This window comes from Salmo salar, chromosome 08 (genome assembly GCF_965601325.2).
Source record: "Salmo salar chromosome 08, fSalSal1, whole genome shotgun sequence".
Taxonomy (NCBI): domain Eukaryota; kingdom Metazoa; phylum Chordata; class Actinopteri; order Salmoniformes; family Salmonidae; genus Salmo; species Salmo salar.
The window spans coordinates 14315495-14341573 of NC_138298.1; the positions used below are offsets into that span (position 1 = coordinate 14315495).

General features: G+C 40.5%; 1 protein-coding gene across 1 annotated transcript; it reads left to right on the forward strand.

Moving 5' to 3' along the window:
- On the forward strand, nucleotides 1–24755 carry LOC106609998 (uncharacterized protein C4orf54-like). Its single transcript, XM_014209083.3, has 2 exons — nucleotides 1–4992; nucleotides 19863–24755. Exon 1 carries the CDS (start codon nucleotides 380–382, stop codon nucleotides 4970–4972), a length of 4593 nt encoding a protein of 1530 aa, XP_014064558.1. The 5' UTR covers nucleotides 1–379; the 3' UTR covers nucleotides 4973–4992; nucleotides 19863–24755.
- Nucleotides 24756–26079: the final 1324 nt, after the last annotated feature.

Consider the following 26079-nt stretch of genomic DNA (forward strand, 5'->3'; position numbering starts at 1 on the left):
CTCTCTCTCAACCGCGCAATTGATTGTGAACCGCTATGTTATCAAAGAGAGCAGCATCAAGTAGATTAGCATGTAGGCCTAAAATCGCACTCTGTGACGAAGGTTTGACCCCAGCCTTTGCCAATGTAGCTGACATGTCATCCGAAATGTTACTCGAGCGTTATACAGACAACTGTCTTCGAGAGAAGCGGTGAAGAGCAACAACTCCATGCGCTGATTACGGACGGCGGAATATACCACTGGGGATTCCGAGGGCGACTAGACCGACACCCTCTCACTCTCCCTCCCTCATTCCAGTCTCTCCCTCGCGCAGTTTTCCGTCCTGTGTCAGGATAACATCGCTAACAAAGAGCATTTCTGGCGTTAAGAAACCGCACAAATGGAAGCAGTTGAGAAAACTCTCACTTACCGAGACGACACCGGACCTTATAGAAAGCTGCTCCCTGGAAATGAAGACAAAAACCAGTGCAACCCTAAGGCAAAAAGTGACGAATCCAATTATGTTGATTTGGATGATTTACTTGATATGAATTCAGAGGGCACAAAAACTGTTAAAGTGACTTTTACCGGTGACGGTAACCAGCTTGCAGTTTTCAAATGCAACAGTGATACGTCCAGAGAGAGGAGCCCCGGGGTTCGCGAGATTGATGACAATGTGGATCAAATCTATGAGGAACCATCGAAGGACAGGTGGGCAGATAGGCCTGTCTCGGAAGATCACCCCATGGACACGTATTTGACAGAATTTAACAGCAATGTGGACTTGGAGAATGACAATACGACAGAACCCCAGAGCGAAATTGTGCCTCGTGATTATAATGTCCCCAGCGAGTGTGAGGAGTTACAATACACAGACATGTATTTGAACAGTAAAACCGAATCGGACGACGGTGAGAGCGTAGTATTTTCAGACCATTGTGCTCCTGATACGGTGATAGACGAATCGCACTACATTACAACGCACGAAATCCAACTGACAGAGCTTGACCATGATGTCGATTATGATTTTGGACGGGGAACCTGTTGGGATATTGAGGACGATAATCTGGTTTATTCATTTGTGGATTATGCCTCTTTTGAAAGCGATGAAACAACGGAGGAAACTTTGATAGGCCTAGTGGATGGTAGGAGCCAGGCGAAAGTAAAAAGCAGCAAGGCGCAATGTAATGTGCACCAACGTGTTTCTGGTTGTGCAGTTGTCAGCACTGAGAGTGAGTTTTGTGACTCTGACAAATGCCCCAGCTCAGATGAAAGCATTTGTAAAAACCAAAACAGTAGTGGGAATTCGGCGGGGCAAATTCACCTGTCAATCAAGACGTCATCAAGAGCGATAAACGACTCTAACAATATCATTGAGAATGAAAACATTTGTTATAATACCAAGCACGTGGGAGACAGGAGTCACTTCTTTTTTACAAGCACTGACGCCAGAGCGGAAGCCTTGTGCGATAGATCCCAATATTTTATCCCGGCCCCGGGACGTCAACACTTTGCAACTAAATTAAGAGGGAAAGATGTTAACGAATATTCCAGCGGTGCGTCAAGTTCGATAAGTGAACTGGACGACGCTGATAAAGAAGTGCGTAATTTAACCGCCAAATCATTTAGGAGTTTAGCATGTCCCTATTTCGATGCTATAAATTTGAGCACTTCAAGTGAGTCTTCAATGTCAGAAAATGGGCTTGGCTTAAACAAGTGGTCAGCTTTCGTTGACCTTAAATATGGTAATATGTCACATGGCAGAGAGCAAAATCTAATCGCCCATAAGAGTGCAACTGCAACTTTTGAAATGAGCAAGAACGCAGACTATAAAAGTATACATGGTATTGCCATAAGCAATAAGAAAGGACAACAAACCAAGATGTTTTCTTTGAATACAAAAATATCTAGTCCACAACATGCATCTTCCTCTACCCAAAACGTAGAGATTGCAGGCCCATTTGAACCAGGCAGTGAGGTTATCACTTTGACAAAGACATTGAATTTTCGCTGTAATGTTGAAGCGGGGTCACCTGAACCCGGGAAGTCTCCCAAATATTCAGAAAATGCGTCAGGAGCACGTTCCATTGATGAAGTTACCGGCACCTTGCCAGCCAAGCCAGGGAATGAAGTGAGCTACCAACACAGTGACGCGGGTGATTGCATGGAAGGCACACATAAGAAGGCAAGTTTCGCATCAAGTCTCTTAAAAAATGTAATTTCCAAAAAAATGCAATTTGAACAGGAGCGCAAGATGGAGAGGGGGGAGATACAGGACACGCATCCCACGCACTCCCCATGCTTTCAATGCAAGGATCAAGATGGGATAAGAGAGAGGGATACAGAGAGAGGCGTGCATAGTCAATCCTCAGAATCGGGTTCGGGATACACAAGCAATTCTTCTGATGAACAAGGGGCTGTGGACAGTAGACCTAATTCTTGTAACCCCAAGGAAGAGCGTACAAGAACACTAGCAAGCACTAGAACACTTCAGCCCATAAATGAGGCACGACTAGATTCTCAAAAGGATGCATGCGAGCACACAAGAGGATCCCTGAGCCATTGCCAAAACAGCGCATTCAAATCATGGAGGGATGGTGAGCCAGAGCCCCGAGATGAACATGAAATTCGTACCGTTTTAGATGGGACACACTCCACAACAGATAACACGGGGAAAAGGGAGTTAGACACCAGAGCTGTAAGTAGCAAGCTAACTACATTGTCACACTTGTTTGTTCCAAGTTCCCAGCGTCTCCCTAAAAATACAGAATTGAAAGAACAGATGTCAGACAGTACTTTACTCGGTGCGCAAAAAGAGCAACAAGGGGACCGGGAGAGAAAGTTTAGACCTGACAACAATGCAGGAATCGTGAAAGGGTCAAAGGCACCCGAGATAAAAATACGCCTGAGGAGCGTAAAAGAAAACAAATGCAATCCGCTAACTATTGACAACTTGTTAACCCCTAATATAAGTGATCCAATAAAGTCAGCAGGTGACTCCAAATGCCAGGTGCTGCCAGCGCCAGACAGAGTGCCACACTTTACAGTTAGGGATATAAGAGACAATAAGTGCAAGTTTCAGACGCCAATTCATCAGGTAAGAGACGTACGTAAATTGGTCAAGAGTTCATATCGTTTAGTCTCAGTGGATAACAGCGAGAGTAAAGGCGCAGTCGCCCCTGCAACTGCCTCATTACGCGATGATAAAGCTTCTAAGAAACAACCTGGTATAAAATCGCCTCCCTCTTCAATTGTAATAAAATGTCAGTCTGTAAATACAAATAGCAGTACTAAACAAGTTGTGCTTGTAACCGAGGCTCCAAAGCAGAGACAAATTGAGAACGATAGGTCATCCCCCAAACCATCTCCAGACTGTGCCAAAAATGAACCCACGTCGCTGCACAGGGCGACGGGCAGACCTCCAATTGGCTTCGCTAAACACCCCAACACAGATCAGTCCGAGGCTAAACAGAAGCAGGAAAAAATGGTCGAGGCAGGTGAACGCAAACCGGAGTCGAAAATACCAAAACAGGGGGCGTTAGAGAAACTAAAGGCGGCCGTTAAAACAATGGAACAGCTTTATGTTTTTGACAGAAATGAATGGAAGCGCAAGAGCCAGGCTCCCTGGCCTATTACAGACAGTCATGTTCTGTCACTCATTGCTAAAGAGGAGCATGGTGGCCCGGAGGAGATAGGTTCAGCAGGTGGCAGAGAGAGGCTTATTACAGAGACAAACACAGACAGGTTGCCAGAAACATGCAACATTCAAGAAGAGAAAGGTTGTCTAAGAATAATCCATGTCCCATTCACAAAGGACACATTTAAAACCCAGTCACAACAAAGTAAAATGTTTAGTAACAAGAGCGTGTTTCATTTGGGGAACAGCATTAAGACAGCTGTCAGTAGCAGCAGCTCTGCTAGTAGGAATGGGCCACAACCCTGTTCTCCATCACATGCAACCTCTATGGTGAAAAGCATTAGCACTAAGACCCCGAAAGCTCCAGTGTCATTGAAAATATCCCCCCCAAAACGAGCCCTGGTGGACAGGGGAAGGTTCAAAAGCAGCCCCACCACAGAGACACCACCACAGCCCATCAAATCTGGCAACCCAGACTCTGAAAACTACTTAACAATACCTGTAGAAGGCAGGTATGTCGGTCAAGTGAAACTGCCCGTTCAAGAGCAGGTATTCCCAAACAGCCCTGCTGCCAGTCAACCTGGCATCACCGACACCAAGAGATCCGAGCATAATTCTATCCAGTCCCCCACCCCCACTACCGCCACCATCTACCACCACTCTCTACCAGTGGTCAAGCAAGGAGCCCCCCAGCCGCAGGTGTTCTGCTTCTCCCCGTCCATTGCCCCCTTGCCCACAACCCCTTCGGAGGGAGACCCCTTCCAGCCTACCCAGAGGAAGATGCTCTTTGATCCCACCACTGGACAGTACTACCTGGTGGACACTCCGAGTGAGCCAGTCACCCGGCGTCTCTTCGACCCTGAGACGGGCCAGTATGTGGATGTGCCCATGCCTATACCTATGCCACAGCTGCAGCCAGTGACCCCCATGTCCGTGTCCCCCCTGGCGCTGAACACTGGGGGGCTGTACGCACCCACCTACATGATCTACCCGGGGTTCCTCTCACCCATGCTTCCTGCACAGACGGTGATGACACCCCAGGTCGCATCCAACGTGGCATCCCAATTGGAGGACGAGAGCGGGGATACGGCTCACGGGCAATACACCCTGGTGCGTGGGGGGGGACAGGAGGGTAACATGACGGGGGCAGAGAGCCCCTACTACAGTGCTACTGGAGGGTCAGTGCCAGCGTCAGTGCCCGTCACCTTGGGCCACCACGTCACCACCCGGGGGAGTGCGGCCTTGTCAGAAGGGAAACCACCGGTTATCAGCATCACGTCGCAGCAGCGCCCGAGAATCATTGCACCACCCTTCTTCGATGGGACGACCATGAGCTTTGTGGTGGAGCATCGGTAACCACTAAGGGAATATACACAGTGAGTCACCTTGAGTCTTTCCTTCTCACTCATGCTTGTACCACTTCTAAGCTGTACAGTCTGTGGCTGGAATACAACCTTAAATTACTTGTATAAATATATTTTATTGACAACATGCAAAGACCCCAATCTGTACTGGAATACCACCAAGCATGCCATTAAAATGTTTACATAGTGTCTTTGTTTACAATCTACAGCCCCTTTAAAATCCACTTTTTGAAGGCATAAACAGCAGGTGAGTATTCTCTCTGTATGGCCCTGATTCCAATTTAGGAAATTAAGCCTTTCTTACGCACCCCTTTCCTACGTACTTCTCAGTAGTTGGTATTCAGACTTACCTTATCGTAACGCGCTTTGCAGGTGTGGTTCCCTTGCGCATGCTGAATAAATGTAATTCAACCCTTTAAATATGGTGTTCCTTTTAGTTAGAATTTTGTCGACACTCAATAGAATATCTAGAGATTACGGGTTCAGAATATTAGGGATCAATGAAAGAACGCCATCTAAATAGGCAATATGTATTTAGTCTCCGTTTCAGCACCAATTGGTAGATAAAAAAATACTCTGATCTTTAGATTATTTAGATTTAGGAAAGTATTTATGAATCATAAAAAACAGGCTTGGAGATTCTTTACTCACAAAATAAAGAAAACGATGGTTTGATTAAAGATGCTCTGCCATTTTCCAACTTCTCAGAGTATTTCGTATTATTCTGTATGTAAATCCGAGACACTCCATTTAGTATGATAGGTTACGTTTGGTATGGTTGCGTAAGATAGATGGTTAGTTTAGGCAAAAACTAAAGTAGCGTTGTTAGTCGGGGTGAATGGGTGGGCGTATAACTCGAATGTTTAGCAACCCAAAGGACAACTTTAGAATTGTAGCTAATTAGCATATTTTCAACTACTTACTAATGTTTAGCTACTTTGCAACTACTTAGCATGTTTGCTAACTCTTCCCCTAACCCCAAACTTAACCCTATCATTCGTTGTGCAAATTTGTAACATATTGTACGTTTTGCAATTCGTAACATATAATACGAATTATAATTTGCAACATATCATATGGAATGGGTGATGAACATCCACAAATTAATACATACCATACGAAACATTACATATCATACATATCATATGAAATGCTCTGAGACCAAGTTGCAGTTCCTGGTTGCTAAAATTGTAATAGTTAGGCTAATTTACGTTTATGTGACATAGTGTAGAGAATCATTGTACCATCTAAACCACTGTAAAATATATTTTCCATAACCAAAAATATTGTATTTTCAGCTCTTTGAAACTGGTGTACAAAACCGAAAGTAAAAGACGCAAAAACAAAACTTATGAACTGGAAGCATAAGAAATATTACACATAGACCACTTCTTAGACTTGCTTTCAATGAGAATGACAGATCAATAACACATTTTTATGTGAATTTGGTCAGGTTGCCCAAAAAGTTACATATTGCAGCTTTAATTCAAAAAATTGCCACATTCAGTTTTTCAACCCATGATAATGTTGGAATATTAGTGTACATAGAATTATAATAGGGAGAATAGTGTACAATAGTAGGCTATTGCCTGCACGAACCAAGGAACTGTGTAATGACACGGCCAAGTTGTAACGAGTGCGCTGAGAGTCGGGAAGCAAGTTCAGGGAGTGAGTGTTTTAATAAAATACACGGAAAATAATACAAAACAAGAAACACTAACAGCACACAGACATGAAACAGAAACAATGACGCCTGAGGAAGGAACCAAAGGGAGTGACATATATAGGGAATGTAATCAGGGAAGTGATGGAGTCCAGGTAAGTCTGATGACGCGGAGGTGCGCGTAACGATGGTGACAGGTGTGCGCCATATAACGAGCGGCCTGGTGACCTAGAGGCCGGAGAGGGAGCACACGTGACACAAGTATTGCGCGTTGCGTCGGGTTCAAACTGTTACGGCTTGGTCTGTGCTCCACTCCGTAGTATTTTAATTAGCCTACATGTCTTTTTTTTTACATTATGAACTGTGACTAATGATCCTCCCCGCCGTGGCGTTTAGAGCGGAAGCAAATGAAGATAAACGAAACAATGTAATTCAATGAATGATAATGTAGGCTTTACCAACTGAAGTGAACTAACAGTTAATTGGCAGTTGAATATGTGTGGTTATTAGGCCTACTGATAGTTGATACTGACAGTGGCTAAATATTTAACATGATAGAAATAGGAAACAGAGAACGTCAAGGTAGCCTATAATTCAGACATTCAAGAGTGCCCATCCCTGCAAGTTAAAAAGCTGTACAATTTCAATTCTGCGTAATGGCCCAGCATTTCATAAACTTTTCTGTGAGAAAGTTGATATATTGATATGCTTCAGTTTGTGTCACATTTGTCTCCAGCGATTATAAATTAAAATAGATCTAAAACAAGTGTCATTTATATTTACAATTCCCTTATTCAAACGAATTACTCATTTACCAAGCTATATGAAGTTGTAAATTACAGTGCATGGAGAATGCTGTTATTTCTATTGGAAAAAAACCTAGTAAATGCTTTTTCCACTTGGAACCATCAGGTTCGCTCGACCTTATTCATGGTTTCCGTGCGCGTAATGGTGGTGGAATTATGAGAGAATTAAGTCAAGGTCAAAATACGATGTATCTGTAGACACACCTCCGCCACACCTTCATTTCTTAGATCTCCACCCTAGCGAATAGCAGGTGAATAGCATTCTATTCTCATACTTAAATTCAAGGTCAGAATATGCATAGAGAGAAAAGTGCATAAAAACGGGATTACGGTACATTTATGCTCACTTAACTCGGGTCGGAATCAGGCCCTATGAAATTTGTAAAAAAAAAAATCCACCACCTGAGAAATAATGGTTTTTGGTTTGAGATTTGTGTTGTGAAATGAAGAAAATTCATAAGCAATTTACAATTACCACCAAGTGGGTTAAAGAGATTGAACGAAATCTTAAGCACTTACAAATTTGTAACATATTGTACGAATTGGAATTCGTAACATATTCAGATTGCAGTTTTTTATTTTATTTTTTTATTTAAATTGTAATTTAAAAAATGTGTAAGTGGGTTTGCGACAATTTTCATAAAGCCTTTCATAAAGAATTTAATTAATGCTCCATTATTGCATTATTATTAAAAGTGCCACGTCCCCCTCACCTCCTCCCATCTACTTGAACTTTAAGATGAATGAGGAATGTTAGATATTATGAATTAGTATAATGAATGATGAGACCAGATTGACTTGGCACAATAAGCATCTTGTTCCCTTGTGATGAATGATGATGTTATTAACCTTTTTTACACTTTTCTTTTGATATAAGTCCCCTGAATTTTATTTTTATTTTACGTTGCTGTCTCCAATCAGGCCTTTCAAGTTATCGAGTTTGTTTATTGAAATAAGACAGAGACAGGTGAGGAAATGTCAATTGTTTTGGATCTATTTTACCTTAGGATCGCTGGAGACAAATGTAAAACCAGTCATATGGCAGCTAACTGAAGCATATCAACATTTCAACTTTTCCACAATGAAGTTTATGAAGTGCTGGGCTTATTACTTGCAATGATGACATTTGGAGACCTAAGCTATAGGCTTCTGTAGCCATGCGCAAATGACATTAAAGGGGCAAACCTACCGAGTTGATTTATGATTTTTAGTATGTTTTAATTATATTGGGGTGGCAGGGTAGCCTAGTAACCGAAAGTTTGCAAATTCGAATCCCTGAGCTGACAATGTAAAAATATGTCGTTCTGCCCCTGAACAAGGCAGTTAACCAACTAGGCCGTCATTGAAAATAAGAATTTGTTCTTAACTGACTTGCCTAGTTAAATAAAGGTAAAATAAAATAAATATCCCTGGGCTTTTTACTGTATTTAACAAAAACGGTATCAGGCTAAACAATTAGCCATTTTCGGTAGCCACCATCAGTTATACCCACATACTGTATATCTATAACTGTCACTTGAATGCTCATTTCCTTACATTTTGCATCATTCCATTACATACTTAGTTTACCTTTCTTTCCTCTGTCACATTTGTGTGGTTGTTCCTGAGGATCACTAGCAATAGTGGCTCATATTAGTCTAATGTATTACAAGATGTGCAGTAAATTGGGACTTGTAGCTCACATATGTAGCCGTTTAAACTTGTAGCCTGGCGCACAGTTCATGACGACTGGACCATTGTCATCACAGATCCATGATTAGTGGGTAGATTTATAGGACTACTGTTCAACCCCTATTGTACACTTTGAATCAAACCACTGTAATTTTGATTCACCAATATATTTAGTGCGTAAAGGCTTTCCAAACCTGTCTTTTATTATTATTCATGAATACTTTCCTAACGCTAAATATATAATATACAAGATCAGAGTATTTTTAAATCTACCAATTGGTGCAGAAAAATAGACAAATATGCATGTATTTAGGCCTACATGGCTTTCTTTCATTGATTTGGAAAAATGTATTTAACCTTTATTTAACTAGGAAAGTCAGTTAAGAACAAATTCTTATTTACAATGACGGCCTACCGGGCGATGCTGCGCCACCCTATGGGACTCCCTTTCACGGCCAGTTGTGATACAGCCTGGAATTGAACCAGGGTCTGTAGTGACACCTCTAGCACTTAGATCAAATCAAATTTTATTGGTCACATACACATGGTTAGCAGATGTTACTGCGAGTGTAGCGAAATGCTTGTGCTTCTAGTTCCGACAGTGCAGTAATATCTAACAAGTAATCTAACAATTCCCCAACAACTACCTAATACACACATATCTTAAGAGGTGAATGAGAATACGTACATATAAATATATGGATGAGCGATGGCCGAGCGGCATAGGCACGGTGCAGTAGATGGTATAAAATAAAGTATATACATGTGATATGAGTAATGTAAGATATGTAAACACTATTAAAGTGTCATTATTTAAAGTGTCCAGTGATTGGGTCTCAATGTAGGCAGCAGCCTCTCTGAGTTAGTGATTGCTGTTTAGCAGTCTGATGGCCTTGAGATAGAAGCTGTTTTTCAGTCTCTCTGTCCCAGCTTTGATGCACCTGTACTGACCTCACCTTCTAGATGATAGCAGTGTGAACAGGCAGTGGCTCAGGTGGTTGTCCTTGATGATCTTTTTGGCCTTCCTGTGACATCGGATGATGTATGTGTCCTGGAGGGCAGGTAGTTTGCCCCCGGTGATGCGTTGTGCAGACTGCACCACCCTCTGGAGAGCCTTGCGATTGAGGGCGGTGCAGTTGCCGTGCCAGGCTGTGATACAGCCTGACAGGATGCTCTCGATTGTGCATCTGTAAAAGTTTGTCGGGGTTTTGGGTGACAAGCCAACTTTCTTCAGCCTCCTGAGGTTGAAGAGGCGCTGTTGCGCCTTCTTCACCACACTGTCTGTGTGGGTGGACCATTTCAGTACATCTGTGATGTGTATGCCCAGGAACTTAAAACTTTCCACCTTCCATACTACTGTCCCGTCAATGTGGATAGGGGGGTGCTCCCTCTGCTGTTTCCTGAAGTCCACGATCATCTCCTTTGTTTTGTTGACGTTGAGTGAGAGGTTGTTTTCCTGACACCACACTCCGAGTGCCCTCACCTCCTCCCTGTAGGCTGTCTCGTCGTTGTTGGTGATCAAGCCCACTACTGTTGTGTCGTCTACAAACTTGATGATTGAGTTGGAGGTGTGCATGGCCACGCAGTTGTGGGTGAACAGGGAGTACAGGAGAGGGCTGAGCACACACTCTTATGGGGCCCCAATGTTGAGGGTCAGCAAAGTGGAAATGTTATTTTCTACCTTCATCACCTGAGGGCGGCCTGTCAGAAAGTCAGGACCCAGTTACACAGGGCGGGGTTGAGACCCAGGGCCTCCAGCTTGATGATGAGCTTGGATGGTACTACGGTGTTGAATGCTGAGCTGTAGTCAATGAACAGCATTACATAGGTATTATTTTTGTCCAGATGGGATAGGGCAGTGTGCAGTGTGATGGCGATTGCGTCATCTGTGGACCTGTTGGGGCGGTATGCAAACTGAAGTGGGTCTAGGGTGGCGGTGATATGATCCTTGACTTGTGCCTTAGACTGCTGTGTCACACGGGTCCCTAATATTCTGAACCGTTTTCTCCATATATTGTAGTATAGTCTGTGGAGAAAATTCAAATTAAAGGCACACCAAATTTAAAGGGATGGCTTTAGATAAATGTACTGAAAACCCTTTAGGTTCCAAAAGTTGGTTGAAAATACACTTGCACTTACGAGCTTAGATGGTTCTCGAATTAATCAGGTCTCTGCATATAAATACTTAGGGATATGGTTGGATGATAAACTGTCTTTTAAAATGCATATTGATGAACTTTGTAAATGGCAAAAAATCAAGCTAGGCTTCCCCTATAGAAACAGGACATGTTTGTCCTCTACAAATAGAAGACAAATTGTGCAAGCTACTTTTATGTCTGTTATAGATTATGGGGATATTATTTACATGCATGCTACGGCATCAACACTTAAATCGCTGGATGCTACTTATCATTGCGCACTTAGGTTTATTACGGGTTCTAGCTACAGAACTCACCACTGTGTTTTATATCAAAATGTGGGTTGGACTTCGCTGTCCATGAGACGAGAACAACATGCTCTCGTGTTTGTCTATTAAGCACTTCTGAATAAACTACCTTCTTATTTATCATCACTCAATAATATTTGAATTATAATTCCTAAAACCAGGTCTCAAGCATGGATTACACTTGAAGCCCATGCGATTTGCAGAGTTGGGTATGGCTGCCTTTTCCTGTTATGCTCCTTGCCTATGGAATAGCCTGCAGACTAAACTTAAACTTGAGACTCTTGTCCCCCTTGCCCATTTTAAATATTTATTGGAGGATTTGTATTTTTGTATTGCTTGTAACTGTTTCATGTAATGCAAGTTCTTGTGCTGTTAGGGTAACCTATGTGTAAATGTAATCTGCTGCTGTATTTTTTTGTGTTATCTGTGATCGTTTTGTTTGTCTTGTTTAGTTTCTTAATCACTGTACCTAAACTGTATGTGTAAACATGTATACGCAGAGCTCAGCTGTAAAAGAGACCTTGGTCTCAGTCTGTGTTCCTTGTTGAAATAAAGGTATAATAATAATACTGAATGAATACTCCACGAGAAAATCTGGTGGCCACGAAGTGGGAGGGTTTTCAGTGGTTGAATTACATTTATTCAGCAAGCGCAGGGGAACCACGCATTCAAAGCCTGTTATGCACCTACATAGGGTAAGTCTGAATACCAACTACTAAGAAGTGCGTAGGAATGGTGTGCGTAGGGAAGGCGTACATTTCCTACAGTAAGTCTGATTCGGGCCCCAAATTAGTTATCTGGTATTATAGTTTATCAGTGCTTCTAAGTAATCAGTCACAGACTGTACTTTACGGTAGTATTTCCAGTAGTTTCCTAGTGTTTACTAGAAGATTATGTGGTAACAATACTTTCTGGTACTTTAAATAATTATACACAATTGGTAGGCCTACTTGATGTTGCTTGTTTTAGTGAATTCTAAAGAAAGAAAAATTGTATTTCTGTGTGATGTTTTCAGTTTGCCCTATACTTTCGAGGTAAAGTATTCAGAAAGCATCTCAGAGTAGGAGTGCTGATGTACAATCAGTTTCTAATTTAGATCATAATGTTTAAAAATTATATTGACTGGGAGGACCTGATCCTAGATCAGCACTCCTACTCTGAGACACATTGTGAATAAAGGCCAATGTCTGTACCGTTAGATACAGTGCCTTAGTTCCAACTCGTTGATGGTAATGAGTGATAACAGAGATTCCTAAAGGAATAGTTCACCCAAATTACAAAATGACATATTGGTCTCCTTACCATGTAAGCAGTCTATGGACAAGGTATGACCACCATGCTTTGGTTTTGTTTACCTGATCACTGTTTCAAATGCTAACTTTTTAGCATTTGTGGCCCAAATTCAATGCAAGTCAATAATATCATATTAGCATTTTTGCTCTTCATGTCCAATCAAGTATAAAAAAAAATATTGCGTAACTCAATTAAGTTACATATAGTTTCAACTGTTTCAACAGAAACTGAACTGATAAATAATCATACAGGATAGCACATTGTATGTCCAGTGGTGGCCCGAAATTATTGACACCCTTGATAAATACGAGCAAAATTGACTGTATAAAATAAATAATTAAAATATTGTATACTCCAAAAAATGTTACAATTATATTATTTTATACTAATACAATTTCTCAGAGAACAAGATTTTGTTTAACAAGTAATACTTTTTATCTCAAAAAGGTAGGTGTAAAAATGATTGACACCACCTGTTTTCAATACCTTTCAATACCTCACCTTGCGAGGTTAATGACACTGAGCCTTTTTCTATTGGGATGTATCAGTCACACGCAACATATATCCATGTTTTCATTGATAAATCAGAGCCATATTAAATTTTGCGGGAATACTAGGTGCACGCAAGGTCCAAGCACACCAAGACAGTTGTGAAGAGGGCACGACAAAACCTATTCCCCCTCAGGAGACAGAAAAGATTTGGCATGGATCCTCAGATCCTCAAAAGGTTCTACAGCTGCACCATCGAGAGCATCCTGACTGGTTGCATCACTGCCTGGTATGGCAACTGCTCGACCTCCAACCACAAGGCACTACAGAGGGTAGTGTGTACGGCCCAGTACATCACTGGGGCCAAGCTTCCTGTCATCCAGGACTTCTATATCAGGCGGTGTCAGAGGAAAGCCCTAAAAATTGTCAAAGACTCCAGCCAACCTAGTCATAGACTGTTCTCTCTGCTACCGCACGGCAAGCGGTATCGGCGCACCAAGTCTAGGTCCAAGAGGCTTCTAAGCAGCTTCTACCCCCAAGCCATAAGACTCCTGAACATCTAATCAAATGGCTACCCCTGACCATTTGCATTGCCCCACCCCCTCTTTTACGCCGCTGCTACTCTCTGTTATTATCTTTGCATAGTCACTTTAATAACTCTACCTACATGTACATATTACCTCAATTACCTCGACTAACCGGTGCCCCCGCCCATTGACTTTGTACCGGTACCCCCTGTATATAGTCTCGCTATTGTTATTTTACTGCTGCTCTTTAATTACTTGTTCCTTTTATTTCTTATTATTTGTATTTTTTAAACTGCATTGTTGGTTATGGGCTTGTAAGTAAGAATTTCACTGTAAGGTTGTAATACCTGTTGTATTCAGCGCATATGACTAATACAATTTGATACAATTCGATTTGATTTAATTTGATTTAGAGTATTTTTTTGTGAGCACGCATCTTTGATAAATGAGGCCCCAGGCTGTTGACATTGTTGGATGACATGGAAATAAATATCTTTGGCCATGCATGCCAGTGATGGGTTTGGCATCAGAATGCATGAGCAGAAAAGAACCCATACCTACTGTAAAATATGGTGGTGGTACTTTGATGTTATGGGGCTATTTTGCTTCCACTAGTTCTGGAGCACTTGTTAAGGTCAATGGCATCATGCATTTTACCCAGTACCAGGACATTTTAGCCAAAAACCTGGTTGCCTCTGCCAGGAGGCTGAAACTGGATCTGAAAGTGGATCTTCCAGCAATACAATAACCCTAAGACACAGGAAGTACAGTAGGGGTGCTGAGGGTGCTGCAGCACCGCCTATTTAAAAAAAAAAGTTTCTCACAGTAGTCCTGTATATAGCCGTCTGTAGCTCTGGCAAAAACACATTTTCAGTGCGGTTATCCTGAAAAGGTATTGAAAACAGGGGTGTCAATCATTTTGACCCCTACCTTTTTGAGAAAAAAAATACTTGTTAAACAAATCTCTTTCTCTGAGCAATTGTATTCGTATAAAATAATATAATTTCCCAAATATTTTAAGCATACATTATAGCTTAGTATCTGAATAGTATTTATTTAATAGTAAGTATATGAATAGCCAGATTGCTAAATAGTCAATGAATGGTACCCGAACTATCTCCACTGACTCTATCTTTCACTGACCCTACGCACACTCACTAATTTGACACTCCCACACAAAGCCCACACACATTCATATACACTACGCACACACATAACACAACACAAACACACATTCATATACACTACACACACACACATAACACAACACAAACACACATTCATATACACTACGCACACACACATAACACAACACAAGCACACATTCATATACACTACGCACACACACATAACACAACACAAACACACATTCATATACACTACGCACACACATAACACAACACAAACACACATTTATATACACTACGCACACACACACACAACACAACACAAGCACACATTCATATACACTGCGCACACACACACACATAACACAACACAAACACACATTCATATACACTACGCACACACACACACATAACACAACACAAACACACATTCATATACACTACGCACACACACACACACACACACACATAACACAACACAAACACACATTCATATACACTACGCACACACACATAACACAACACAAACACACATTCATATACACTACGCACACACACACACATAACACAACACAAACACACATTCATATACACTACGCACACACATAACACAACACAAACACACATTTATATACACTACGCACACACACACACATAACACAACACAAGCACACATTCATATACACTGCGCACACACACACACATAACACAACACAAACACACATTCATATACACTACGCACGCACTTTTACACTCATCATTTGCTGCTGCTAATCTGTTCTTTATTTTACTCTCATTATTATCTATCCTGAGGCCTAGTCGCTTTATCCTGCCTTCATGTACATATCTACCTCAAATACCTCGTACCTCTGCACATTGATCTGGTACTGGTACTCCCTATATATAGCTCCATTCTTAAGTATTTTACTGTATTCCTCGTGTTAGTATTTTAATTCAATTTGTATAATTATTTTTAAACTGTGCATCATTGAGAAAGGCTCATAAGAAAGCATATTATTTTAACCTTTATTTAACTAGGTAAGTCAGTTAAGAACAAATTCTTATTTTCAATGACGGCCTAGGAACAGTGGGTTAACTGCCTTGTTCAGGGGCAGAACGACATATTTTGACCTTTTCAGCCCGGGGATTCGATCTTGCAACTTGAAATTGAAATCTTGAAATTGCGATCTTGCAATTTAACGGTAAAGTCTACACCAGTTGTATTTGGCGCAAATAATATTTAATTCAAATGATTTATTTTATAAAGTCATCTTTATCAATTAATCCACTAATGAAAGTCACACTCCAATGTTTATCGAAAGTGGTCTTAAGTTATTTACAGAATCCAGCCACATGCCTTGCCCAAATGAACTGTATAACATCAGAGTTTTATAATTGCCATGGCGCCTAGTGGCAGCCTAGGCAAAGAGCTCATGTAAATTCTGTACATATTTAATAGTTTTTATGTAAATACTTTTTACAAACTTTATTTTTCAACAGCTAAAAGCGTGCAGATCAAGTCTTGATATCATGAATTGGAATCCTGCCTGTAACTTGATGAAAATCAGCAAGGCCAATAAGCTAGCTAATGTTTTCATTAGAACGACACCTTTGGGTTGTTTTTCAACAATGGTGACCCAAGAGGAGGCTATGCATGCAGAGTTGACAGGCGGCCAGCTTTTTTCATTGCTTAGGGGGTAGTTCTGAAGTAAGGCGTGGGCTGTACTCTGTGGGGAGCTCATCACAGAGTCCCAGTAAAGAAAAGCTGCAAAAGGCTGAGACGCCCTGCCACCACCTCCGGTCCCCAGATCATCAGATCCTCTCATGACTGCAGCTGTCCATCTTCTGAAGGCTTCAAGAAGCACTCAAACATACTTGATCTAGCTACTGTTGTAGCCTATATTTCTTTTTAAATGACTTGTTTATTTTGCTTAACAAGCATTTTGAGATTCTGTCTGTAATGAAAAGAGTGAGATTATTTTAATTTGTCAAACAGCAGCCAAGCATCAATCCTCATGTCACCAGAATTAATTTTATTTTATTTCACCTTTATTTAACCAGGTAGGCCAGTTGAGAACAAGTTCTCATTTACAACTCCGACCATGCCAAGATAAAGCAAAGCAGTGCGACAAAAACAACAACACATAAACAAACGTAAAGTCAATAACACAATGGAAAAATGTACAATGTGTGCAAATGTAGAAGATTAGGGAGGTAAGGCAATAAATAGGCCATAGAGGCAAAATAATTACAATTTAGCATTAATACTGGAGTGATAGATGTGCAGATGATGATGTGCAAGTAGAGATACTGGGGTGCAAAAGAGCAAGAAGATAAACAACAATATGGGGATGAGGTAGTTGGGTGTGCTATTTACAGATGGGCTATGTACAGGTAGAGAGATCGGTCAGCTGCTCTGACAGCAGATGCTTAAAGAGAGAGGGAGATATAAGTCTCCAGCTTCAGTGATTTTTGCAATTCGTTCCAGTCATTGGCAGCAGAGAACTGGTCGAATAAGATCCTCAATATTTATTGGAAAGGAGCATCAAGATCATCACCTTGCACTTTCACCACCCTGTGAATCATCTGTAGCCTAATAAACGTTCCCCGAGTCGTAGTCGGAGGACCACACAACATGTCATCGTGTGACTCCAAGTTTACTTCAATATGATGGTTATTATATCAATATTTGCACATAAGAGTGTTTTCGCTGCCATTGGTAGCATAATTCATTTTACAGACACAAAAAGATCCCACCTTGTCTAGCGTAATTTGTTTTGTTGACATTTGGAAAGTTTATGACAAATTTGCTGTTTCCATCATTATCCGGCATGTACTTTACGTGCGTAAAAAGGTTGGATGGAAACCTGGTTATTGTGACAAAATACAGCTTAAATGTTGAAAATGTATTTCATACAATTTTATCACTTACGTCTACATTTAACTTAATTACATTTTCGTGGGGGAAATATACAAAAATTTGGGTTCCTCAATACTAAATTGATCATATATGTGAAGGGAGATTTCAATTGGCACTGTCCTTTGTGTATTGACGTTTGTGGATATATTGAAACTTAAAATCAATTCATTGTTCTTCAACTCTATGCACCCTCCCCTACCCCTTCTTGTCCTCATCCTCTCTTTCACACACACACACACACACACACACACACACACACACACACACACACATACACACACACACACACACACACACACACACACGCGCGCGCGCGCACACACAAATGTGTCGTGTATTGAGACAATTGCATGAGGAATACATGTCAGCTGGGTCAATGGCTAGGGAGTCAGATGGGGTTGAGTGGAAGCATTGGACACGGCTGGGATAGCGACGGGAGAGAAAAGGTCAGGCAATGTAAAGTATTTGTTGTGCTGATGCAGGAGGACAGCTGCTGGGAGAGATCAGATGCTGGGGGGGGGGGGGGGGGGGGGGGGGCAGATTGGTGAGCGAGGCTGCAGCAGGTTAAAGTTTTTATAGGTCGCCCCTCTCTCCTAAAAGTGGAGGAGGAAGTGGAGCGGTGCTGACCTCCAGCTCTTACGTAAAGGGGTTACATACTTTTACTACGTTTCAGTGTATCTTTTAAGGGTCCCACTTTACATTAAGTTGCTCTTATTGCTGTATAATAACACCACACTGAACCTCACACCCAATATTTTGACCATGTCCACTTTCGCAATGATGGGGCTGTGAATTAAAGGGTAACACTTTATATGAAATGTTAGACCTATTTAATAATGATGTAATTACTCAAGTAATAACGTTGTGTTATCTTATAAGTTAATGTAGTAGTTGCTTTGTAATTGCATAGTCATGAAGTTAAATGGCTATTGATAATGAATGACAGAAGTTGCTGAACTTTCTATCAGAAGGCAACTACTAAATAACTTCCATACAACGGGTAGGTCTAATCCTGAATGCAGATAGGTTAAAACCACATTCCAGCCAGTGTTTATTCCACAAGTTACCACCAGCTAAATCTATGACGTTAAAATGCCTCTTCCATCTTTTATTTTTTATTTCACCTTTATTTAACTAGGCAAGTCAGTTAAGAACACATTTGTATAAAACTTGCTGTCTGTGTCTTTGACATTTGCAACATTATTTCAAAATTCAATATATCCTCCAAACACTGGCTTTGAGGGCATTATCACTTAAATAACAGCATGCTAGTACGATGTTATTGCTGTGGCATGATGTACTACAGCAGTGGATCCCAACCTTTTTCGGTTACTAGTACCCCTGGTTGGGAACCACTCTACTACAGCACGCACAATGCTCTGTGTTACATATCCGGTTTTATCTTCATAAAGGGCGTCCCTAAAGCTAACATAGTGGTGTCCTGTCTCTTTATCAATACAATTAAATAATGAATCTTGTCCAAGACAGAAAAGCCCATAGGACAGGAGCCTATCTCCTGTTTTTGTAGCGTGAGGTAGCTTGGTGTACACCTGGACAGGATGCCAGTATATCACCGGGCCTCACCCCCAATCCATCTCCTTAATACCGAGTGCCAAGCATCGGGTCCCAGAGTCTTTGCTATGACTCACCGGGATTGAACCCCCAACCTTCCAATGTCAGGGAAGACACTCTAATCACAAGGCACTGAATTAGCCTCTGAACACAATTTATTGAGTAATTAGTATCACACAGGTATAATAGTTAATGTGAGTGTTTAATTTACTGCACCATTGTTGCAAAAGTGGATGTGGTCAAAATATTGGGGGTGAGGTTTACCAAGAAAACAAAAACAAATTCAAGCCTTTTCAAATGAACCCTTATCATGATTAAGTTTTATTGCATGTGTCCTGACCACCATCCTTTGTTGTTTTTCTACACAGGAGTGCCTCTTGAGGAGCCTGTCCTGTGATAAGTAGATGTTTCATGGTAATCTTCTCACAGCCTTCTTCGCACCCAGTCCACCAAATTCCACCTGAACCCACAATGTTTCCAAGCCCAACCACCTGCCACCATCACTGCCCCATCCAACTCTATCCTGCCGGTGGTCTTTGCAGCACGTCTGTATCTGTAAAGCTATGCTTCATGCCTACTGCTTGTTTGTAAGGTAGCTAATTGCTTTGTAAAACTGCTTTCAGATCTGTATTTAGATTACAGACCATTCCTTTTGTTCAAAAGCAATTGGATTCAGGCACTGCAATATTGTGATTCAAAAGGAAATAATGTAGACTGTTTTCCAATTAAGATTCAACATTTTAGACACTTTATTGGATCTACAAACATTGAATTCAGCACGTTTCCCATCCTGCGAAGCAAACGTCTGTTTTGAATTCAGAACAAGTTATGTTTGTTTCTCAGTTATTGTTGAAAAAATTATATTGCAGCATACAGTATCATTCATCATACAGTAGCATCCAATGTACAAGCTGCTATGATTAATGGGAGAATAAGTAAACATTTCAATTTAAGTGGAAGTTAGGATTCACTCGAGTCCAGTAAACCTGTAATTCAGAAAAGCAGAATAGAAGGCCCATAAAAGTCACACACTTGTGTGTGTGTGTGCGCGAGTGTGACTGTCCCAACAAAAATATTTAATCAGTAGACGTACAATAGACCCTGTTACACCATACATTGGAAAACATTTGCATGTGCAGGGGGGTTAATTCCAATTCAATGCATCATATAGTTTGAAAATCCAATCCAGGAATTATTTTTAATAAGGGATTTTTTTATTCTCTAAACTGATGCGTTTCCTTTTTCTCTTGGCTCTTTGGTGACCCGGAGAAGCAGTAAAAAGATCCCTTTCGCTCTCTGAACTAGCTGCACCCTTCGTTTCCTCATTTTGCATCTAATAGCCACACAGTTATTGGATTGTATGATTTGATGTGCTTTTATATGACATTTGCATGGCGCTCTCCTTGTATGCAAATAATATGATGATAGACTGATAAAAGCTGGAGCCCTGGGACCTGCCACATATTTAGTGGTTGTTTAGAGTCAGCGGTTGGCTATATAGTATATTTGGGGCAAACGTTTCCCAAGTAGCTTTACTGTAGGCTTAGGGGAGCCAGCTATAGTTGAGACATTTTATGGGATAACCTCCACTATAGCTTTTGGCTAACTTTTACACTCACGTGTAAAAGGACAATGCCTGTGTGTGTATGTACTGTATGTGTTTAGTAATTGTGAGGTATTATGCATTATGTGAACAGACAACAGGCTAGCGTGCTACTTCAGCATTAAAGAGGTAAGAGGTAGAATACAGAAGAACTCAGATAAATTAGAAATGCATCAGTCGATCATTCATTCATACATAAGTATTTTTTTATTTATGATTTCACAATGTTTTGGGTGGTTGCCTACTTGTAAACAGGAACGGGAAAGGAATTGTCTTTCCCTTTGATCCTTTTCTTAAATGGCAATTATTTAAAAAAATAGTGGATACTGCTAATTCATGCCCATTCTGAATACTTCCAGAATAATTCTGAATGCCAATTGTAAAAAAAATGCTTATATTCATATTCAATCAGGGCCAGGGTTGGGGTGAATTCAAATTTCAATTCAGTCATTTCAGGTTATGATTTGAAATCAAATTAATTAATTGAAAATTGCTCATTATTAAAACAAATTGGGATGTGGACTTTTACATTTATTAAAACAATTTCAGCTCACACCCAGGGATGAATGAGCTAACATGAAATTGACTTTAAACTTAAAAAAAGATACTAATCTCTTTCTTTCCTTTTGAACAATTCTGCAGTGCAACAATAGACACTCACGCTTAGAGCAATGGTGCTTTCTTCAGTTTTTTTTAAAGTTCCGTGTTTGAATGTGCTGTTGCTGTTTTTCTTGTTTTACACATTAGAAAATGCATTAAAGGTATTTTCAGCTGCTGGTCAGTCTATGAACCTGAAAAATATATTTGAGTTTTCTGTCTGTGACAACATACTGTATAAAAAAGTACCCTGTGAGTTGATTCCACTGTGGAAGAAAGTATAGTCACAGTACAAGCCACTGGGCCATGGATCTATAACATTTTGAAAAATATTCACCTGTTACAAAAGGGTGGATTAAATTGACTAACGGTATTTCACCTTTGTCATGCAAACATTTGGATTCAAACGTCAAACATGATACCTTTCAAAATGTCAAACCAGAGAAGACAATTTATTTGTATTTTTATTTTACATATAATTCCTTGTGTTGTTGGTTTTTATGAAATGGTTCATATACTGTGGTATGTAAACTGAATTTCCTTCTTAAGGGTGTGTAATTGCTGTTGGGCACATTAGTGCACTTGGAAGGCTAGATAAATTATTTTATTCACTAATCAATAGCAGTGCATACTATAACAGTTGAACATTGGCTGATGATGTTTCTTGTCCTTCAAAAGGACATTTGTTCCGCATTATCCTGATAAATTGTTGAATACTAGAATGAAGTCTAATTGAATCCTGACACAAAGTAGCACATTCTACTGAACAGTACATTCACACTACTTACAGTGCCTTCAGAAAGTATTGACTTTTCCAAAATGTTTGTTGTGTTTGTTGTGTTAATTTGAGGTTTTGTGTCACACACAATACCCCATAATGTCAAAGTGGAATTATGTTTTTAGAAAGGTTATTATTCTTTTTTATTATTGTCAATTACATGGCTCACTCTGTGTGCAATAATGGTGTTTAACATGATGAATGACTACATCCTCTCTGTACCCCACACATACAATTATCTGTAAGGTCCCTCAGTCGAGCAGTGAATTTCAAACACAGACCATGGAGTTTTTTCAATGCCTCTCAAAGAAGGGCACCTATTGGTAGATGGGTAAAAAAAAAAGCAGACATTGAATATCCCTTTGAGCATGGTGAAGTTATTAATTACACTTTGGATGGTGTATCAATACACTAAGTCACTACAAAGATACAGGCGTCCTTCCTTCCTAACTCTGTAGCGTCTAAGGAAGGGAACCGCTCAGGGATTTCACCATGAGGCCAATGGTGACTTTAAAACAGTTACAGAGTTGAATGGCTGTGATAGTAGAAAACTGAAGATAGATAAACAACATTGTAATTACTCCACAATACTAACCTGATTGATAGAATGAAAAGAAGGAAGCCAGTACAAAATATTCCAACAAGGCACTAAAGTAATACTGCAAAAAATGTGGCAAAGCAATGACCTTTTTGTCCTGAATACAAAGTGTTATGTTTGGGGCAAATCCAATACAACACATTACTAAGTACCACTTTCCATATTTTCAAGCATAGTGGTGGCTGCATCATGTTATGGGTATGCTTGTAATTGTTAAGGACTGGGGAGTTTTTCAGGATAAAAAAGAAACGGAACTGAGCTAAGAACAGGCAAAATCCTAGAGGTTCAATCTGCTTTCCACCAGACACTGGCAGATGAATTCACCTTTCAGCAGGACAATAACCTAAAACATAAAGCCAAATCTACGCTGGAGTTGCTTACCAAGAAGACAGTGAATGTTCCTGAGTAGCCGAGTTACGTTTTGACTTAAATCTACTTGAAAATCTATGGCAAAGACCTCAAAATGGTTGTCTCGCAATGCTTAACAACCAATTTGACAAAGCTTGAATAATTTTTGTAAGAATAATGGGAAAATATTGCACAATCCAGATATGGAAAGCTCTTAGAGACTTAAATAGAAAGACTCACAGCTGTAATCGCTGCCAAAAGGGCTTCTACAAAGTATTTACTCAGGGGTGTGAATACTTATGTGAATGAGACATTTCTGTATTTAATTTTCAATAAGTTAGCAAACATTTCGAAAAACATGTTTTCACTTTGCCATTATGTGGTATCGTGTGTAGATGGGTGAGAATTCTTTATTTATTTAATACATTTTGAATTCCGGCTGTAACACAACTGATACCATAAGTCAAGGGTTATAAATACTTTATGAAGGCACTGTGTAAATATGTGTATTTCATTTTGAAATGTTAGATGTTCTTGTCTAGCTGACTACAACAGAAATATGTGTAACACTGTCATTAACATGTCATTACCTTTAAGTCTGTTCATTGTATGTCCATTTCTGAAAAATGACATTACACTGTCAGTGGCTCAACTTAGCGCATGTTAGAATTTCAGAACTTACTGAGTTATAATTTGTCACTAACATGAACAGTCATGATTTGACATTATATATGTTAAGTGTATGATATCTTTACGTGGACTAATAAAGCTTAGTCAAAGTGATAACATCATTTAGTAAAGAGCTACCCAGACACACTGTAGCATAAATGATGAGTCATTGAATAAGAAATCTCAGTTTACAACTTCACCTAAGCACAACATCCCTCCCCGAGCCCATAAATCTACCGGCTTTCGGGTTCCCTGATGCCCAATGAAAGAAACATTCAGTGTATATGCTTGCTTTTTGAAAGATGTTGAAAGACGGATGGGGAAGTAATGTTGAGATGGGAGAAATGTACGTGAACGAACGCATGAGAAAGAATGGCGCTATTAAGATTGATTGGCTACATTAGCCTTGGAGTCTGCAAGACAGTCATACAAAAGAGACAGTATGTATATGTTGTGTAAGTTTTGTGCTTTATGGACTTTAGATGATGGCCTAAGAAGGAGCACGAGACCGGGAGGTCAAGGCAGAGTTTGTTTGTTAGATGAAGCAGTGCCGTGTTTGCACTTGCAAGGTGACAGTGATTAAATATGACAAGTTGAGTGAGGTGAAAAGAATGCACTGTAGGCACAAAAGCCTACAGGTGTTTGGAATAAATCAAATTGCAAGCTAATTAACATTGTCCGTTGCGTATGTTGCTCATCATGGTTGTCTTGCTTGTGCCAATTTTCTTTGCTAAGGTACTTCCATAAGATATTGACAGTGATCAAAACATTGGGAATCACAGCTATCTTTAAACACACAAAGTGGTGTCCCAACCAGTGTTTTTCTGGTCAATTTGTATCATTTCTGTTGCTGGTAATATGATTTCCCCCAATCCTTTCCAGCAACTTTCTGCTCCACTGAATGAGCAGCATGAGCTTTCTGCTCCTAAAAAAATTTATCCCGAGCAAAACAAGAAGAGCAAATTGATTTTCTTCAGACAGACACATAAAAATGTCTGTTGTCTGCTGAAGGGTGCAAGGTTAGCTTTCTGATGGCCCTGAAACCTCACCCGGCCCGGGCTTAAGTTCAACCTGACAGTTTGCTGGTGTGTTTACATTGTTGCCATGGAGGCAGTGAGACTGGCAGACAGCCCCTTGCTCCCAGCTGCTCTCTGCACTTCCTAAAGAATCTCCATTAAGCCCCAGTTGTTGTGCTTGGATGCCAACCGGGGGCTCTGATGTCACAACTGCGACATAAGGCCAGACACGATTTATTACCTCACCCGGGTCAGCAAACGGGTGCACTACTCACTCAGTGCTCCTTCACACACACACTCACACACTCACATATCATGCTGAATTCCAACTCAACCCCTGGCCCTTAATCCCTAGCCACTCCGTAGATCTGAGAGGATTGGATAGGTGGAGGCGATATGGTGACATTTCCACCCAGCCAATCATAAGGCGAGATGAAGCGATTTCCATGATGCTGATATCTCAGATCAACAGGAACGCCTGCAGTGTAGGGGTTAGGGGTCAATTTGGGATTCAGAATCAATGCCCTCCTCTGGTTGACATACTTTGCTTTCCATCAACACAGTGTCAAAAACATAACAGGACTTGGTTTCCCGCATTTGATGGGTTCATTTTATACTATAAATCATTACTAAAGTGCAACGTTAATAGGCTTATGAAAGTATTTGTAACCATATCCTGTAAATATACATTGCTTTCAGAAAGTATTCATACCCCTTAACTTATTCCACATTTTGTTGTGTTAAAGGCTGAATTTCTCCCATTCTTCCTTGCAGATTTCTCAAGTTCTGTTAGAAGGGGAGCGGAGGTGAACAGCAATTTTTAAATCTTTCCAAAAATGTTCAATGGGAATCAAGTCTGGGCATTGGCTGGGCCACTCAAGGACGTTCACATTCTTGTTCTGAAGCCATTCCAGCGTTGCTTTTTCTATATGCTTGGGATCATTGTCCTGTTGGAATGTAAATCTTCCTTTGCACA

Excerpts from the sequence above, each read along its gene's own strand:
- LOC106609998 (XM_014209083.3), top strand. The coding sequence starts at position 380 with ATGGAAGCAGTTGAGAAAACTCTCACTTACCGAGACGACACCGGACCT.